Consider the following 19,903-nt stretch of genomic DNA (forward strand, 5'->3'; position numbering starts at 1 on the left):
GTTGGTGTGGGGCGGCTTGGTGGAGATTGGCATGCTTTTGGCATTTGTCGCAGCTTTTTGTCAGTTGTATGGAATCTCGGATGATCGTTGGCCAGAAGTAGCCGGCCCTGACGATTTTTTGGGCTAGCATTTTTCCTCCTATGTGGTGACCGCAGCATCCTTCGTGGATTTCGCGGAGTATGTATTCCGTGTCCCTGGGTTCGACACATTTAAGTAGGGGCTGCGAGAATCCGCGTTTGTATAGTTGTCCTGCTATCATGGTATAGTTGGCGGCTTCTCTCTTTATTCGCCTTTCCTCTTTCAGATCTGGTGGGAGGACTCCGTCGCGGAGATATTGTAAGATCGGGTATGTCCAGGATTCCCGATTTGAGGATGTTTGGTGTGCGTGGATTTCCGTTGATACGGAAGGCGACTTAACGACCTCCTGGATCAGCGATCTGTTGCCGTGTCCTGACTTCGTGCTGGCTAATTTGGAAAGTAGATCCGCCCTGGCGTTTCGCTCCCTGGGGACGTGGTGTATGGAGACGTTTTCGAATCCTTCTTTTGTTTCGCTTACTTTTTTGAGGTATTGTTGGAGCAGGGGGTCCCGGGTTTGGTAGCTCCCGTTGATTTGGGAGCATACCACCTGGGAGTCGGTGTTAACTTCGAGTATCTTGGCGCCGACTTCCCGAGCTAGGTTTAGGCCTGCCAGAAGGGCTTCGTATTCTGCTTGGTTATTTGATACTGGGAAGTCGTATCTTATTGATTGTTCAATTGTGATCCCATTTTGGTTTTCAAGTATAATTCCAGCGCCTCCGTGAGTGGAGTTCGATGAGCCGTCGACATGCAGTTTCCATGGCTCGGGTGTCTGCTTTGTCGGAGTCATTTCGGCGATGAAGTCGGTCAAGGCTTGTGCTTTGATCGCGTTTCGGGGTTCGAACCTGATCTGGAATTGGGATAACTCGATGGACCATGCTAGCATTCTTCCTGCTAGGTCGGGTTTCTGTAATACCTGTTTGACCGTTTGGTCGGTTCGCACCGTTATGGGGTGGGCCTGGAAGTATTGTCGTAGTCGTCGGGATGCCGAGAGGAGCGCGAAAGCCAACTTCTCTAGTCGTGAATAGCGTGTTTCGGTGTCTTGTAGCACCTTGCTTATGAAGTATATGGGCTTCTGTTCTTTTTTCTCGTTTTCTCGGACGAGTGCTGCTGCGATTGTTTCTTCCGTTATGGAGAGGTATAGGTATAGTGTTTCCCCTGTTTGGGGTTTTGCGAGGATTGGAGGTTCTGTTAGGACCTTTTTGAAGTGTTGGAAAGCTTCTTCGCATTCTGTCTCCCATTTGAAGGGGGTTCCTTTTTTCATGAGTTTGAAAAAAGGGATTGCCTTTTGTGCCGAAGCTCCGAGGAACCGGGATAGTGCGGTTAGTCGGCCGGTGAGCTTTTGGATATCTTTGAGGTTTTTGGGGCTTGTCATCTCGAGGACGGCACGACATTTTTCCGGGTTTGCCTCAACTCCGCGTTGTGTGATCATGAATCCGAGGAATTTTCCTGCTTCCATTCCGAAAGCGCACTTTGTTGGGTTGAGTCGCATTTGGTGCTTTCGCAGGGTGTACATTTGGTGTTTTCGCAGGGTGTTCATTATGACTTTTAGATCGTCGGTTAGTTGCTCACCGGATTCCGTCTTGGCGAGCATATCATCTATGTAAACTTCTATTTTGTTTCCGGTTAAGTTGTGAAATATTTTGTTAACGAGTCGCTGGTAGGTGGCTCCGGCGTTTTTTAAGCCGAAGGGCATTACTTTATAGCAGTAGGTTCCGTCTTGAGTGATGAATGCTGTCTTCTCTTCGTCTGGTCGGTGCATTGGGATCTGGTTGTAGCCGGAATATGCGTCCATGAAGCTGAGGTACCGGTGTCCGGACGCTGCATCCACTAGACCGTCGATGTTTGGTAGGGGGAAGGCGTCTTTCGGACAAGTTTTGTTCAAGTACGTATAATTGACGCACATTTGCTATTTGCCGCTCACTTTCTTTACTATCACGATGTTTGCCAGCCAGGTCGTATAAGGTAGTTCCCGGATAAAGCCGACTTCGAGTAGACTTTTGACTTGTTTCTTAACCTCGCTTGCCAAGTCGGAGGACATCTTCCTTCTTCTTTGGGCTACTGGCTTGGCCCTAGGGTCTACAGCTAGCCGGTGAGACTCCACTGGTTTGGCTAGGGGGTCTACTGCCAGATGGTGAGACATCAGGTCGGGACTTATTCCCGGCATATCGGCTGGTGTGAACGCGAATAGGTCTCTGTTTTGTTTCAAAAGTTGGGAGAGTTCTTCTTTGAGGTCGTAAGGGAGGTTTCTGTTGATGAAAGTATACTCTTCTTTGGCTGGCCCTATCTGTAGTTTTTCCATGTCTCCTTCTGGTTCCGGTCTGGATTGGCCGTCTAGTCGTGCGTCTAGGTCGGCAAGGAATATTCCCGCTGCGTCCCGGGATTTTTTCCTTAGGGCTAAGCTGTTGTTGTCGCATTCGGCGGCGACTTCCCGGTCTCCGTGAATGGTTCCGATGGTGCCGTCGTCGGTTTTGAATTTCATGAGGAGGTATTTGGTGAAGACGACTGCCGAGAAGTCGTTGATTGTTTTTCTTCCGAGAATGACGTTATAGGCTGTGGAATCTTTTAGGACGACGAATTCGGAAAGGATCGTCTTTCTCTGATTGCTTGTTCCTATGGTGATGGGGAGAGTAACCGAGCCGTCTGGTTTGAGGAAGTTATCTCCGAGACCCGTGACGCCGTGGCGGTGCGTTTGGAGGTTGTCGTTGCGGAGTCCGAGTTTGTCGAAGGCTCCTCGGAAGAGGATGTTGGAGTCGGCACCCGTGTCCACGAGTATTCGTCTTACTAGTCCTGTTCCGATTCGGGCTGATATGACGAAAGGAGCATCTTCGGCCGAGGTGCCGTGTTGGCAGTCCTCGGGTAAGAAGGTTATCGTGTTGTCGGTAGTGGCGACTGGGTCGTGGTTTTTGACGGCCATTACCTTAAGGTCTTTTTTCATTGTTAGTTTTGACTTATTTGGCACGTCCTTGCCCGTGATGACGTTCACTATGATGGTCGGATCTTCTTCGGTGTTTTCCCTGGGCGGTTTTTGAGTTCTTGGGTTGCGTCCTTCTCTCTCTGGCGATTTGTCTCTGTCGGCGCGCCTTGGTTCTCTGATGATTTTGACGAACTCTGGGAGTTTGCCGTCCCGTATGGCCTGCTCAAGGGCGTCTTTAAGATCGTAACAATCATGAGTTTTGTGGCCGTATCCGCGGTGGTAGTCGCAGTAGAGGGCTTTGTTTCCTCCGGTCCTTTCCTTGAGTGGTCGGGCCTTGGGGATGATGCCCCGATCTGCTATTTGGTGGTATACCTCGGTTATTGGTGCTGTTAAAGGGGTGTAGTTGGAGAATTTTCCTATTCTTGGTGGTCGGTGGGTTGGTCGAAGGCTGTCTCGTTGGTTCTCTTTTGGTGGTGGGTTATGACGGGGGGTCGGGTTGCCGTGTTGGGTGGCGACGTGTTGCCGTTTATTGGCAGCGACGACCTGGCTGACTTCCTCGTCGTTGATGTAATCTTTGGCGACGTTCTGGATCTCGTGCATGGTCCATACCGGTTTGGTGGTGAGATGTTTGCGAAAGTCTTCATTCATGAGCCCGTTAGTCAGGCAGAGGCTAGCGACGGAGTCCGTGAGCCCGTCGATCGTCAAGCATTCGTCGTTGAAGCGGTCGAGGTATTTTCTTGTGGATTCTTCTTGCTTTTGTGTGACCCCTAGTAGGCTGATGGGGTGTTTAGCCTTGGTGATTCGGGTTGTGAACTGGGCCATGAATTTTCTTGTGATGTCGTGGAAGCTAGTTATGGACCCATTCGGGAGGGTGTTGAACCATTTGATCGCTGGTCCGGCAAGGGTTACTGGGAAGGCTCTGCATCGGACTGCGTCGGATGCTCCCTCTAAGTTCATTCTGGCTTCGAAGGCTGTTAGGTGCTCTTGAGGGTCTTTAGTTCCGTCGTACTTCATGTCGGTTGGTTTGTCAAAACCTCTGGGGAGTTTTGCTCTTAAGATTCCTTCTGTAAAGGGTGTAGCTCCCATTATGGTGTGGTCGCTTCTCGTACGTTTGGTGCTTCGGTATCTCCGGTCTTCGTCTGAATCGTGTTGACGATTTAGATCCCGAGAAGCGCTGCGATGGTGTTTTTTGTCGTATCGTCGCTCAGAGGATTTCTCGCGTCGGCGGTTGCGTGAGGTGCTGCGATCTTCTCTCCTATTGCGTTGCCGGGTTGACGATCTGCCGCGGTGGGATCTTGACCTGGAAGTTGCATGGCTTCCGTGCTCGTTATTTCGTTTTTCTCTGTCGTTTAACTTGCCTTCAAGTTCTTGGACCCGGAGACAGAGCTCCTGGATGATTTGTGCCGCTTTGTCTCTGGCTTTCTCAGGATGTACCTGCAAAGACACTCCGACGCTCAAGTCAGAATGGATCTAAGAGGTATAAGGTGTGAGGAATGAATGATTACCTGGAGGGACCTGGGTCCTCCCTTTATAGGTGATGGTGATAATCTTATCTTATCTTATTTGCTTAAGATAAGGGAGATGTTTGAATTCGAAAGTTAGTTAGAAGATCTAGAGGGCCGATTCGGGGCCTTCTAGAAAGATGAGATGGGTTGACCCGGTAAGCCAGGTTCGGGCTTTGGTCATGGGTCCGGGACCGGATCCGTAACAATATTTTATAATATTAATTAAAAGAAAAATAAAAAAATCTTCTCTTTTTGTATATTCTTTTTTTTTACAATGAATTATTGCATTATTTGTTAATCAGGTAAATTATCGCTCTACTACTCCAAGAATACTTATAAATGATAGTGCTTGTTAGGTACGTAAAACTACCTAATAATTTCTTTTATTCGATAAAAATGGATTGAGTATGATTGTATGAATAACTTTTGGTCTTTTGAATCAGCGGCTCTTATCCTTAAGGTATGAAGAATAAGAGGAATCAAGTGTGGCCCCAGAAAGAAACCAGAAACAATGAACATAAAGATGGGATTGAAACTGACGATTTATCCACGGCAGTTGGAATCCAATAGCGGCTTGAAAAGGATGTGTGTGTGTTAACATTAGACTATAAGAAAGCTAATTAAGGTGGTTAAATATTAACTTCTGAGAAAGCTGTGATTTAGATTTAAATAATCCAGTATCTCCAACTTTTGTATCAGACAATACCAAGCACTTCAGTTGCCTATGACCTAAAAAGCATCGGCCAAAAAAGTCAGTCACATTTTTCTTTGTGTATGGTTATCAAGAGAGGTGAAAGAATTTTGATGCTATGCAATTTGATTTGGTTGAGAATTATGATTCAAGCTTTTATTTCCTTTTTTTAATGTTTGTTTCTTTTGTTTTGGACTAGGTGTAGGCTAATTTGAAGTTTATGGTGGGACAATGAATTAAATCATTTAACTACAATTTAATTTCGGTTAGACCACTAAATTATTAAATCAGTAATTCAATCGATCCATTCATTGGTTCAATTTTTACAATTTTAATCTAAATAAATTTTAAATTGAATAAAAATATTTTATTTTTTTAAAAAATTATTTTTCTACGAAAAAAACTAATCCAAACTAGTACTATAGGCCCGTTTGAAAATTTTAGAAGTAATTTTTTTTAATTTTTGACTTATGAAAAGTAGTAGTTTTAATGTCTGGTGCAATTTTCAAAACTAAATTGTAATTTTCTAAGAAGCTATTTAGGAGCTTACAGAAAAGTAAAAAAAATGACTTATCTCATAATACTTCTACTTTTCATCACATTTCTATAAAATAAGTATTTTAGAGTTAAAAATTCAAACACAAAATAACTTATTTATAAATTACTTTTAACAGAATCATTTATTGTTTAAGTTATTTTATCAAAAAGAGCTTAATTAAGTTGATTACCAAACCGGCCTATATAATCCCATCAAACAACAACGTAACTAAGAGGGAGTTTACATGTTGAAAATAAACCATTATATAATTCCACTAAATAAAATACGAATATGAATCAATATTTACAAATTAAATTAGGACACAAAAGATCAGGAATCAAACACGAAAATAACTAAATTGAATTTTTATGTTATACGGATTTCAGATTAGTTCTAGACTTGGAGCAATAGCTGATGAAGGGGCAGCATGAATGATTTGATTTCCTTTCAAGAACTCTTTGAAGGTAATTAAAAGGCGAAAAAGAAGATAGAAAACCACAATTGCAAAGAAGGTAATGACCGATATCATGATGGACAAATGCCTGACGAAGCTGATATTTTGCGGTTCGGTCATGAAAACACCGACGCAATAGGCTATTCCAAGGGCACCAAGAGAGAAGCACATGTCGACCGCCATGAGCAAGATGGCGAGTGGCTTACGCAGAGGAACCCCGCTCACGAGAAAGAAACATGCCAACAGAGACGAAGCGAAAGACAGGTTGTTGAAGGTCACGAATACGCTGAATTGAAATGCTCTTTCACCTCCTGCAATAACGGATATTCCAGGGCATTGATAATTGCCTCCTCCTGATTTAACCATCTTTGAACAACTTACATTCCCGTGGTCACCGTTCTGGACAACGCCGCCCGGTGGATTCAGTCCCGTTTGGAAGGTTACGGTTGCGATCACCGTGGCTACCATAGCCAGGTTCCCTCTTATGTCCTCCATCCATTGCCTGCTCTCCCCTTCGTCTGTCAGCTTCTTCAATCCTTTTATTATATCTTTTAGAATAATTCTCCACCATCTTGCCATTTAAATATTCTTTTGTCCTTTCTTAATTCCAGCCATGATTCACCAATCAACAACAAAAAGTAAGTAATGATGATCTACAACTAGCTAAAGAACTTTATAAGAAGATATTGTAGCCTAGTTTCTACGTACAACTATTTGTTAGTTGTAATAAGGAATTTTAATACAATGAAAAAGGGAAGAAGAAAAAAAAAAATTAAACACTGAACCGAAGTTTCATATTTCAGAAACCTACTCAATCAGCCAAATTAAAGTATATATAATATATATGTATATATGCAAATTAATAAAGCTTTACAATAATAAGTGAATTTCAGGTAGTGGCATTTAGCTCTTACAACTCTAGAGGAGGAGGAGTAGTACAAATATAAGCGTTAATTATATGAATAAATACGGAGAAATAACAAAAATCAACCCCTATAGATGATAATTTTTGAAATTGAAATATATGGTAGTTCAGTAGTTGAGACTTTCTTATTTCCCCGAATAAGACCACACATATATTCATGCGTAACTAAGGTACTTAATTGGGGCTATCACAACTCATAGTCATATATAAGGGATGAAAAAGGAGAGGGAATGATTCTAGCTCACCTTGTCTTGCGTAGCTTGCTACTCCTTTCTATTGCAGAAGCTCAATGCATACATGTGAGCTGCGCTATTTATGAAGACTATATACTAATAGGGAAGTTTCCTATCAAGCTGTTTTCTATTATTATTTAATTATTAATATATAATTGGTTGTACATATAGTAGATAGATGACTATTCAACTCAGAGACCGAAGAAGGAAAAAGTCTAATGAAGTAATAGTGTGATGACTAAAGAACGTAGGCGCCCATAAGTTTACTTTCCAAATCAATATATATACAAGTTGACAATTTTCTTTTGTTTCTAGAAAGATTCTTTTATTTTATTTTTTAGAAGACTAAATGGTTAAATTTATCCTTTAAAGATTACTCAGTTTTTAAATTATTTTCTAAAAATTTTTTAATTAAATTCGTGTTTTAAATATTTTAAATTAGTCACATTAATTTTTCTGTTACTTTTATTGTTGATGGCGTCAAAATTTACTGATATGCTACATTAAGTAACACCATACTAATCACATCAGCATATTTGATAATGCTAATTGACGGTTAAAATAATAAATTGAGAGAAATTAATTTTAAGGTATTGAAATCTCTTAAGTTAGGATTGAGTTAATCTAATTTCATAAATTTTTTATGTTAGTATTTAATTAAGACGGTCAAATGTGTTGTGACATCACTTAACTTGCTTTATCAAAAAATTCTGATGCTATGACCATGAACAATAAAAATCCTTCAGAAACATCAATTTAAAAAGCAAATAATCTTTTTAAGATAAATTTTACGATTTACTTTTTTTAGAATGTACATACTTAGATACAAAATCACTAGCTTTAAGTTGTGCGAGGAGATAGGAGTTAGATCTATTATTATTAAAACTGATTCCAATTAAGCATATCAAGTCATTAGTAGCTAAATTTTAGAAAATATATGCAGAGGAAAAATGAAGTTCTTTTCGAGACTCTGATTTTGTTCCATTGTTCTTAGGGTGTGTTTCTGCCTCGCAAAGCAAATATGATGACCCACAATAGGTTGGCCAAAATATAGCCACAAATGTAATTTCAGTGAGGATGCGCGCGCGTGAACTAGTTGTTGTTGTTATTAGCAGTACTATGACGAAATTTACATTGCTCTTATTTAGTTTTAGCTAGTAGTATTTTGTTTCGCACATGGTTATGAGAAACCCGGAGTAAACTTGGAACCGTGTACAGGATGGGTCAAGGTTCTGAGAATTGGACTGGTCATTAAACCATTCTAATCACTAATTTATTGGTTTATTGGTTCAATCAGTTTAATTGGTGATTTAACTAAAAAAACCGTTTTAGAATAGAATAATAAATAAATTATAAATAAACATTCTAAAATATAATTATAGTCTAATATAAATCTTAAAATAACATTAGTAACAATGGAATGTAAAGCGAGCATCTGCTATGGAACACTAGCAGCCACTGTTGCTACATTATCAGCTGAATTCCTGAATTGAATCAGAAAAATAAAGTGAACATTCTAACAGGTCAATACTCAACAACACAAACTTCCCAATATAGAATAGTAATCATTAATTGGCCCAAGCGAGAAATATTGTAATTTGATTTTGGCATAGTTCCCATTTACATTCATAATTGTTCATGTTGAGAGTAAACGATACTATTAAAATTATCAAACATTTAACACCATAAACATCTTAGTATTGACACAAAATGATTGCAGTCAGCACATTAAAATTTTGCTTATAAAACAACCACCATAAGTTATCAAGTATGCTCAACATTGTCTCATATCTTTCTCCTAATAACTGTTGAGCAGTGCTGTGAGCAGATGAGTATAAAGGTTGATCAAGGCTGCTATTATCCATGAGTCTAACTTGAAGACTTGAATCTGAATTTAGAGTAGAAGCTGCTTGACCTTGACCAGAATCAAGTGGTCAGATATACTACAATTTAAGCTTTCAACATTACAATCCAATTTGATATAACCCCAACAAAATAACTTCTTTCTTATGAGAGAAGAAACCCAATTTAATTATTGTTAATTAGAATTGTTCATTCAAGCAAGTATGTAACATTTCACACATTCCCAATAATGAAGTAAACTTCTGAAGATAAGAAAAGTACATAATCGTCTTATATATAGATAATCAGAACTCAACTATAAGATAAAAATAGTATTTGAAAACAAAAGAATCCATCTGAGTGTTGCCAAATGCTTTAAATCTTGGGAAAGTTCTCTTCTCAAGAACTAGTTACATAACTTCATACTTATATTCAGATAGCAACCAAGCTCATGCCAACAAATAAGTAGTCCACTGGTAAAACACTATTAGCAATTGGTAAAACAATTTCTAATACATACAGATTTCCACCATACATATAGAACCATATAATCAGAACCATACATACAAATTTGTAAATTTGTAAAATTTCCACCATTAACATCCAGTACAAGACAGAACCAAAAAAAGAATTGAAGAACCAACCCTTAGAACCAAACTGGAAACAGTTGGAACTAAGACCGAAGCAGACTTGAAGAAAAATGGAACCAAACTTGAAACAGTTGAAATCAAGACCGAACCAAACTTGAAACAATTGAAATCTTCAGTGAAGATGAAGACGAGAAGCCACTAACTTGGGTCCGTGCTGAGAAGCCAGCGAAGATGAAGAGTCGAAGAGGACCTGCTGAGTTACTGGGTTAGGCGGTGACGATCACTACAAGAAAAAAGGCCTGTCGGCACCCTTTTTTCTTGTCACGCTTTTAAAGCGTGCCCAAAAGTGGTCTATGGGCACGCTTGCGAGGGTGGCCAGTGATTTGTGATTTGGCCACGTTTGAAAAGTGTGGCCATAGAGAGAAATCGGCACGCTTTTATTAGGGTGGCCACTTATTTAAAATTTGGCCACGTTTTTTATCACCGCGCTTAAAAACACACCCTCCTCTTCTTTGAAACAATGCCTTAAAAGCGAAAACCCTAACACAGAGCTCATCACCCTAACGGCGGCGGCGCTCTTCACCTAACATAGAGCTCATCGCCGGTGCTCTCGCTCTCTTCCCCCAATAACATTCATTGGTCAACCTCGTTCCAACCCTCTCTAGCAACCCCTCCGTAGGTGCCACCTCTGCCGGTGTTCCCTGCGTCGGCGCTCCTTCCGTCTCTCCTGTAAACACCTATCCCTCCTTCGGCGGTGACTCACTCTGGTAAGGCCTCCCTCGGCGCTCACTCTCTATCGCAAACCCTCCGTCGACGCTCACTCTCTCTCGCAAACCCTCAATCGTCACTCCTCCCTCCATGGTTCAGCACCCGCCGTGTTGCCGTCTCCCTCTCTGAAGTCGTCGCGTCGCCGTCTCCATCTCCTTCACTCGTCGCACCTCCATCAGCCACGTTCAGCGTTCGCAGCACCGTGGTAAATTATCTGTTCAAAATTTTTCTTGATCTGATTATTTGTTTTTGAATTTGATTTTTGTTTTGATTTTCTTGGTTCTTCATTTTTTTCTGATTTTTCTAAATTTATATTTTTTGTTCTAATCTGATATTTGGGTTAGGGTTTTTTTTTCTAAACTTCTTGACATTTGGTTCTGTTCTGCTACAGCTGTGGTAGTGCTCAGCTGCTGCTATGTGATGCTGAACTGCTACTGCTTTGCCTGTTCTGTTATTCTAGTTTTTCTACATCAACTAGCAGTAGGTTAATCTTTTCATACTTTAAGCATTCACGGTTAGGATTTTGATTTGTTTAATTTTTGTTGATTGATATTAATGGTTTGAGTTAATTGTTCCTTTGCTATGTGTGTGGTTTAAGATCTGAGTTGTTGTATGTTTTTATGAAAGAGGATTGAAACTTGTTAAATGAATTAAACTTTGTGTTTAGATTTGTTCTTGCCCCAAGAAACTCTGCTTGTGATAAGTCGTTTTAATTAATAACTCTGCTTGGCGACAATGTGTTTTGAAAGAGCAGGGGACTCCTACTGGGAGAAAAAGTCTAAGGCTGCTGGTCTTAGGGCAACTGCAAACCATTTGCGTGATTTGAATCCTGAGGATGCGCACGAAATTCTTAGGCAAGCTGCTGAAATTTTTGAAGGAATAGGAATAATTAATATTGCAGCTCAATGTTTTTCAGATTTGGGAGATCATGAAAAAGCTGGTATAAATTTGAAGTTTAGCTTCTATATCTATGCTTGTCATCTGTTATTAGTTACTTCTCCACATTTTTTTCTCTTCTCTTATCGAAGTCTGACGAAGAAATCAATGTAAATAGAAAACTAGCTAAGGAACTGGTTGACAAATGGGTAAGTAATCTGAAACTCTTGCTTCAGCATGTATCATTTATCTTTCCTTAAAAATTATACTGATTCTTGAATACATTATAATAGTATGCATTTTCTTTTTTTTACAAGCTATCCTTTTTTCATCCAGGAGTAGTTTTCTTTTTTGGGGACAGATACTTAAAAAAGCACATCATTTTTGCTTTATAATTGCAGAGCCGACCCATATTTAATAAGAGTACACAGTTTGAGGACATGAGAAATGCTGAGGACGACAGGATTCCTTTCAGGAGGCCAACTGTTAAAAAGTGCTCAACCATTCTGATTTAAATTGCTTGTCTTAAGCAATATTTGTCTTATGTATGGCAATATGCTGAATTTCTACAGGCCAGCAAATAAAGCAGCAGGGATAGAATCTAGAGATGGTGATCTTGATTTGGAATTTCCACAGTAAGTCTTGGGCATTAAGATATTACTGGTGGAGCAGTGTGAACTAAGTTGTCACTGATTTGTGTTATAGATGCTAATTGTTCTGAATGTATAATGCAGGCCTAGGTCTGGACAGTCTTCTTCAAGGCAACATGCATCAAGGCCAGAAGCAACACCTTTGGATTTTGTGATCCGTCCCCAGTCTAAAATTGATCCAGAAGAAGTTAGAGTGTGAGCAAAAGCTGCTGCACAAGATCAGCAGAGAATGAAAGTTTGTGCTTTACCTCGGGGTGGGAGTATTGTTTTTTTTAAAGCTTTTTATGATTCCCTGAAATTCTTTAAGTTTTCAAGTGTTTGGAGAGTATCTTACAAATGTAGAATACTGAGGAAGTGAATATGTAAAAATAAAAATTGGAAGTAGAGAGATGTAGTTTTTCTCAATTTTTACTAAGAGGGAATAAAACTGATCTGCCTAAATGATATTTGGACTGGTATATAGGAAGGGTTGAAATAAGTTGTCATGTCATTGTCTACATGTGATCATAAATCTTTTTTCCTGTAAATTACTTGATGTACACAGCTCTAACATAGCTCTTCGAAAACATTTCAGCCTTTCCCAGTTGAGCAAGCGAAAATTCTATCACTCTCGCATATACCAGGTAATAAGTGATTGCCATTTATTTGTTTACTGTTCTGCACTTCAGTTTCCTTGACATACCACATATAAATCGTCCTGAAAAAACAAGAGCCGAGTACAATGAGAGGCCTATAACAGAGTGCTCCCTGTATCTTCCTGTGGAAATTTTCTATTTGTTGCAATTGTTTGGATAATAAATGTGATTTTAGATCATCGGTTTGATAATGTTGGGGATGCGAATAGCAATTTTTTACCAAAAATATGTTTTTGTCCATCAAATGGAAAGTTCTTAATAGAGTATGCTAGCAATTCTATATTTTAGAAAAATATCTCCACTCTCCCTCTCTCAAAAGAAATCAAAATATGTAATTACATGCTCTTTAATGGTTTTTTATGTCGGACAAATATTTTCCTCATTTCCGTTTTCATTTATTTATTTATTTGTCCTTCAAGCCAATGGAACTTGAAGAAGTTCTATCAGAAGGAGATATTGATGATGAAGTTGATGATGAAGTTGCTGATTTTGAAGAGCTAAGGGTATGCATGATTATATATATGATCCTTGTTTCAAAATTTATAATCTCTTTTACCTTTTTAAATGTAACTCTTGTGATACAAGAATGGTCTGATAAAGCTTTTGGGTAAAACTTGCATGGCCCTGTGGCTATGAGGCTCAGTAGTTCTTTGTTACTTTTATTATTAACTTCTTGAAATACAAGTGTCTCAAAGGGAGAAAGAAAGAACATAGAAAAGCTGTAAGGAAATATTTTGCCGTTTACCCAAAAACCTACTTAATAGTGTTTACATGTTAGCGGTGTCACTAATTACTTAACCCATAAGAGTCTCCTAATTACTTTATATGCCGTTTGTTAACAAATTGTTGTTTGGATTTACATCAACTGTACTTAAAGGATAAAATATACTCTTTTGTCCCTGAAGTTTTTGAGAAATTTTAAAATTACCCTTAACGTTTAAATTTTGTTCCTCTAATTTCAAATATGTTTCAATTATACCCTTCGGGGTTAAGAGACATATTTGAAACAAAAGGGACACAATTGAAACAAATTAAACGTCGATATTTTTGATACTTTTCGAAAACTTCAGGAACAAAAAAAAAATGTACTTTACCAACACTTAAATTGGATGGTTTAATCGAATTTTAGACCTTGTTAGGAGAGCTTAATTACCATTTGTGTTCTAATTTGACAATTAAATTTCTGCTTTATCATTGTAAAGGTTTAGTTTGAGGCTTTGGGATGGGAATATGAAATCTATTGCACCTTTTAGTATTTCTTCATACTATATGTTTTGAAGATTCATTGAAACATTTTGATACCTTGCAGAGGCTCGGTAATTTTGACAATGTGACCAATGCTGAGAAGAAATTCATGCATATGTGGAACTCATTTATTCGAAAGCAATGGTAAGTTCTTTTCATTTTGACTCTATTCGCTCTCTGTTCGTTGCGTCTTCCTTGTTTTGATAAAGGGGCAAAACATAAAAAGATGTAATCAATTTCAAGACTGAGACTTTCATAAATTGTGAGCATAATAACCAGCAACATGCATCAGCCATGTATCTTGTGTTTACAGGGCTATTTTAGCTTGGCTTTCTATTATTGCGCACCGCAACAAAGACAAGAAGGCAGGGGGGAAACTGATCACTGTGGCTGATGTTGTGAAGGAACACTGGACAACTTATAGAAGAAATTTTTTTTAGATATGACTATGAGGTAGGTGTCATCATGGTTGCAATTGAAGTTTCATTTGTAACATGATCTTGGCATTTCAGTTTTATCTTTTGATTTTCTTAGTAAAATGAGCATGGTTAAGTGTAATGGTTTATTTTACAAATCCATCTCCTTCATGTAGGAATGTGAATCTGAAGGTGCTAATAAAATGGTAGCATACCTACGAGAGACTTCATCAAAGAGCAAGACTGGTGATAAGTTCTAATGATAATTTTGATAGTTCTAATGATCTCCTAAGTTCTAATGATGAACTTATTTTGTCCTAATTTAATTATTAGTTTTGTTAAAGTATTGTAATTTTTTAATTACAATTTTAGCATGTAAATAATTCTTCAATAAAAAATCAATTTTTTATACTTTCTAATTTTTTCCTTTTTTCAAAGCGTGGCAAAAGATTTTAGCTGGCAAGCCACGCTTTTGAAGTGTGATTGTATGAAAGCGTACCGAAAACCAACCTAATCGGCACACTTCAAAAGCGTGGCGATATGTACACTTTTTGGTACACTTTTAAAGCGTAGCTATAGGTTAATAGATATAGCCATGCTTTTTAAGCGTTGCAAGACACAAAAGCGTGCCGATAGATCTACAAAAGCATGGCATTAGAGCTACCGGCACATTGGCGGATGTGACCTTTTCAAAAGCGTGCTGATAGTTCAAAAAGCGTGGTGAAAAGCTATCGGCAAGTTTTTTTGCACTTTTCGGCACGCTTTTAAATCGTGGCAGAAAGCTTATTTTTTTGTAGTGGATGGAGGACCTGGGTTAGGCGGCAACGATGGAGGAAGAGGCGGTGGCGCTGAGGACCTAGGTTAGGCGGCGACGATGGAGGGCTAGGCGGCTAGGGTTTCTTTGATTCAGAACATGAATGAATGAATTATTGAGGGAAGAGAGGGGGGTTGGGTCACGAGGGGGGGTTTAGGAATGACCTGGATCCGTTTCCTTTTTTTGAGGTAATGACCAATTCGGTACCCGAAAGATTCAAACGCTGACATTTTGGTACCTGACTATTGTTATTGACAAAAAGGTACCTGAATGTTTTAAATTTTTGCCAAGCGTGTCCACGTGCTTGCTGGACCATAGCTTCGGTGAGTACGCTGCTTACGTGGACGCCGGCTTTTGCTGACAAGATGAGTTTTATATTAGATGGAATTTGTAACTAAAACTATGGTTAGCCTACTTGGAAATTAAGTTAACCTAATTCAATCTTAGTTTTGCCCCAATTTAATTTTGTCAAAAAACTCAATTTTGCTCTCTTCGTTCACTCGTAGAGCAGGATCTCAATCTGGAAGATGCAAGCAACTAGGGCTCGTGGAAAAGGTGGAACTGTGAGAAAGCACTCATCCATTCAAGCCTTCGACGTGGATGGTGGTTCAGGAATTGTCAGTAAAATCTATGATGGGTGTTGCTTTTGTCCCCTTCCAGTGGTTCCGTTGAAGTCGAAGACAAGTAGCAACCCTGATAGATGGTTTCTACGTTGCCCTATGTGGAAGGTAAGCTTAGAATGTTGATGGATACGTGACGAAATGATGCAATCTTCTTGGGTTTGTTTTCTCCACTTATTCAGATTTAGTTTTCGATCGCACTCTGATTCATGAAATTTTTGTGTCGTGCTAGAACACACAAAGACGTTGTGGGTATTTTCAATGGTTGGATGAAATAGAAGAGCAATGTGTGGAAGGAGAAGTTTCTTCGGAGAATAGCAACATGGTGGGCATAACAAAACCAAAGAAGAAAAGCAGAATTAATCTGGAGTGTAGTGATGGCCGGGAAAGGGATAGGATGATGATGATGCTTTCTGTGGTGAATGACATGAAGGAGCAGCTGAAGAGGGTTGAGTTGTTGTTGATTGTTATCTGTATATTGTTTGGGTTAAATCTGGTTTTGAGTCTGCTTTGTTTGGCTAAGTAGGAAGACAATGGTTAAATTTAAGAGTTTAAGAATGAAATTTTATTTCTTTGTAATGTTCTCCTAATTGTAATTGAGATGAATTAATGGATGCTATGTTATTATTATTCTGTGATTGAGTTATTGTTGTTGAATTGTGAGCAAGCTATATATAAGATAGGTAAGCATTTAAGAAAAGATGCCATAAACAGAAGCTGAATAAAACACCTGTCTCATAGCATGAAATCATAATTCATAAGTATTCAGAGTAACATACTTCAGACTCAAAATAACACAAGCCAGCCCCAAAAAAACCTAACATGGCATAATGACACTTATGGTCATAGCAAGTACTACTAATCCAAGATGACAGTAACAAAATCACAAAAAACTTGGTTAGCACTTAACATGCCATAATGGCACTTAGGTGCATAGTAACTACATCAGGTCCAACATGGAACTAAAAACAAAATGAAAACCCAAAAAACTAAGGTCACTTCTTGTTGCTTGCTGAAGGCTTTGATAGTTGTGGTCCAGATTGCTTTTTCTTCTTCAAGGATGGGGTGGGCATGAAGCCTGTGAACCTGCTCTGTGTGGTTGGGCTCGCTGCTGCCATGGTTTTCCTAGTCACACTTGGTGGCCTAGATGTGGCTGAAGGTTGGGCTTGAAGAGTGGGCCTAACCAATGGACCTTGTGGCATTGACCCAGGCCCACTACTTGGTCCTGCAGCATTGGTTGGTGAGGGTGGGATCTGAGATTTAGACCCAGCAGCATGCCTGACAACCCTAGGTTGAGCAGGGGGTGGTGGTGCAACTGCAACATTTTGTGTGGGAGTGGGAGGTGTTGTTGAGCTTGCTGTTGTTCCTCTTCGAGTGGTCCTGCCCCTTCCTCTTGTTGGTGGTATTGGTGATGTTGGTGCTAGTGGCCTTGCTGCCACTGGAGGTGCTGGTTCTGAGCTGGTTGCTGGTGTAGTGGCTGCATTAGGGGGTGTAGTAGTTGTTGTAATAGACACATCAAGCTCAGTGTTCTGTGTCAATAGGGTCATTAGTTTAAAAAAAAGGCTTTCTCAGTTCCAGGTCCAACATTTTGGAAAGAATAAGGTTTGCTAAAATATAATTGTTTACCTCATCAAGCTGACTTTTTGAGTGGTTTTGAGTGAGGTCTTCTTCATCTGCAACATGTGCAGCATGTGCAGCCTCCATGGTCTCCTCCCAGTTAGTTTCTTGCTCTCTAGCTTCATCCTCATCAATTCCTTCTTCTTCAGCTGCTGCTCCAGTTGATTTTTCAGGGCAAGTTCTACTATTATGTCCAACCTTGCAGATAGACAATGAATAAAGTAAATCAGCATTCATCAAATTTAGAAATGATTGAATGATATTATGTAAGTAGATAGTGGAGAATAAATTTGTTTGACTTACTCTCTTGCAGGTTTGACATGTTATCTGGCGATATTTTCTCTTGGCATTGTATTGGCTCCCATAATTTTTTGCTCCCTGTTGTCCTTCTTCCTTTTCTTTGAAGGTCTGCCAATAGGACTCTTGTATGGAGGAGGCAGACAAGACAACCCTTCATGATGCTCCCAATACTCTTGACTTGGTATGCTGTTAATGTGAAACTGGTAAGTCCTATTGTATGCCTCAATGGTGAGCTTGTAATGGACATAGTCTTCAGGCTTCTCGTTCTTCTTCGTGCCAAGCTTCCAGAGCAACGTCTCTCCCTCTCTACGTGACCTTTGAGTTTTACTAGTAGTGACACACTAAGTCACAATAACTCAGTAACTAGTAACAGCATTTGCTAATTGGGTTTTAGAGCAAAATTAAATTGGGGCAAAACCAAGATTGAATTAGGTTAACTTAATTTTCAGGTAGGCTAACCATAGTTTTAATTACAAATTTCATCTAATATAAAACTCATCTTGTCAGCAAAATCCGACGTCCACGTAAGCATCGTACTCACTGGAGCTATGGTCCGGCAAGCACGTGGACACGCATGGGAAAAATTTAAAACATTCAGGTACCTTTTTGTCAATAACAATAGTCAGGTACCAAAATGTCAGCGTTTGAATCTTTCGGGTACCGAATTGGTCATTACCTCTTTTTTTTTACAAATTAAAAAACGGCATCGTGTTATCCGAACCGGCCGGTTATCAGTCTGCCCAACCAGTCAGTTCTCGGCCGATTCGACGGGTTCTCATCATTTTTTTTCGAGCGCTTATAGGGGGAGGATCGGACTACTTGCATCGTTGGTTCTCGGTTGAATCAGTTTGACCAGCCGGTCCGGTCTGATTTTCAGAACCATGGGATGGGTTCGATTCAAAGATAAAATTAACTGTTAGTTTAGTTAAAAATTGAAAAATTTGGCTAAAAAGAAATAGAAAGAGATATATTGGGAAAAATTTTGGTATTATGATCGACAAATTTTAATGTTATTTTCAACAAATTTTGGTGTTATTTTTATTTTTGATAACTTTTAATTAGTTAAAAAAAATTTATGTTACTATTAATAAATTTTGGTATCAAAATTTAAAAATTTTGTGTCAATCTTAATAAAATTTGATATCTTTTTTAATAAATTTTACACAATTAAAATTCTCTTTTTTCTTCTTTTTTATTGTCATCATGTTAATCTTCTTTTTTATTTTTTATCTTATTCTTCTTGTTTTATTTTTTATAAAAAAAAACAAAATAAAAAATATTATAATAACATCAAAAAGAGGAGGAGAAGAAATGAAAAAAATACAATAATAGTAATAGTAATAGAAGAATGACGAGTACTACAAAAAATTTTGGTTAAAATAACGGTTTTGTAGAGTAATTATGCACAATAATTTTAACTGTCATTATTCTCAAGATTGCGCTTTCAACCATAATTTTGGACGTCATTTTAGATATTACAGTGGTTTTCGAAAAATCGCCACAATTCTCATGATTTAAAATGGCGATTTTCTACGTGTTTAAAAAGGCGGATAAAATTACAGTTTTCTCCATGTTTAAAATGACAGTTGAAACTGCCATTTTATCCGGTAAAAATGGCGGGATTTTTTTGTTTAAAACAGCGGTTTAAAACGCTATTTTTACCAGTTAAAATAATACTTTTTTATATTTAAAAGGGCGGTCAGAACCACCATTTTTATCTGATAAAATTGTAATTTTTTATCATTTAAAGTGGCGGTTAAAACTGTCGTTTTTATCAGTTAAAATGGTAACTTTTACTCATTTTAAAATCACAATTTTAACCATCATTTTTACTTAATTTAAATGACAATTTTAATAATTATTTTTACATGATTAAAATAATAATTTTATACTATTTTTTAGCGTATTAAAATGACACATTTTGCTTAATTAAAATAGCAATTAAAACTGTTATTTTAACCTCATTGAACAAATAATTTTTTGTTTAGAATTTCGTAATAGTTAGAAATCATAAGCCATAAATAAAACATCAAATATGAGATATAATTTTTATAATTCATACATAGTATCAAAAATTAAAAGTCATACCGCATAAGCCATAAATAAAGTATCAAAAATAACATATAGTTTTTCAGTTATACATGTCTTAATATATAGTCGCTAAACATAAAGTCTTCATCAAAAAAAAAAAA

The 19,903-nt window shown here is 38.4% G+C and overlaps 2 protein-coding genes and 1 long non-coding RNA gene across 12 annotated transcripts; 1 reads left to right on the forward strand and 2 right to left on the reverse strand.

Annotated features, from left to right (window-relative positions):
• Positions 1–6,076: 6,076 nt before the first annotated feature.
• Positions 6,077–7,394, reverse strand: LOC107466188 (uncharacterized). Its single transcript, XM_016085178.3, has 2 exons — positions 7,351–7,394; positions 6,077–6,780 (listed from the first exon to the last, which is right to left on the reverse strand). Exon 2 carries the CDS (start codon positions 6,757–6,759, stop codon positions 6,109–6,111), a length of 651 nt encoding a protein of 216 aa, XP_015940664.1. The 5' UTR covers positions 6,760–6,780; positions 7,351–7,394; the 3' UTR covers positions 6,077–6,108.
• A 2,870-nt stretch (positions 7,395–10,264) lies between these two features.
• LOC107466211 (uncharacterized) lies at positions 10,265–14,779 on the forward strand. Of its 10 annotated transcripts, none has more exons than XR_008002421.1 (11): positions 10,265–10,743; positions 10,930–11,018; positions 11,288–11,478; positions 11,567–11,623; positions 11,816–12,049; positions 12,149–12,318; positions 12,639–12,687; positions 13,119–13,202; positions 14,009–14,088; positions 14,258–14,397; positions 14,537–14,779. It is a non-coding gene; the product is annotated as an uncharacterized LOC107466211 (long non-coding RNA). The 10 variants fall into 10 exon arrangements; XR_008002420.1 differs by having other exon boundaries at positions 11,293–11,478; XR_008002418.1 differs by lacking the exon at positions 10,930–11,018 and having other exon boundaries at positions 11,293–11,478; positions 11,593–11,623; positions 11,816–11,907; positions 11,987–12,049.
• A 2,010-nt stretch (positions 14,780–16,789) lies between these two features.
• LOC107466195 (proline-rich receptor-like protein kinase PERK2) lies at positions 16,790–17,648 on the reverse strand. Its single transcript, XM_016085186.3, has 2 exons — positions 17,421–17,648; positions 16,790–17,323 (listed from the first exon to the last, which is right to left on the reverse strand). Exons 1-2 carry the CDS (start codon positions 17,646–17,648, stop codon positions 16,790–16,792), a joined length of 762 nt encoding a protein of 253 aa, XP_015940672.3.
• Positions 17,649–19,903: the final 2,255 nt, after the last annotated feature.

The sequence above is a fragment of the Arachis duranensis genome, chromosome 9 (genome assembly GCF_000817695.3).
Source record: "Arachis duranensis cultivar V14167 chromosome 9, aradu.V14167.gnm2.J7QH, whole genome shotgun sequence".
In the NCBI taxonomy this organism is placed as follows: Eukaryota; Viridiplantae; Streptophyta; class Magnoliopsida; order Fabales; family Fabaceae; genus Arachis; species Arachis duranensis.

What these genes read in the sequence shown, in the direction of transcription:
- LOC107466195 (XM_016085186.3), bottom strand. Translation starts at nt 17,648, where the DNA reads ATGAATGCTGATTTACTTTATTCATTGTCTATCTGCAAGGTTGGACAT. An exon ending in CAAAAAGTCAGCTTGATGAG is followed by an intron (nt 17,324 to 17,420) that starts GTAAACAATTAT and finishes CTATTGACACAG; the next exon opens with AACACTGAGCTTGATGTGTC.
- LOC107466188 (XM_016085178.3), bottom strand. Translation starts at nt 6,759, where the DNA reads ATGGCAAGATGGTGGAGAATTATTCTAAAAGATATAATAAAAGGATTG.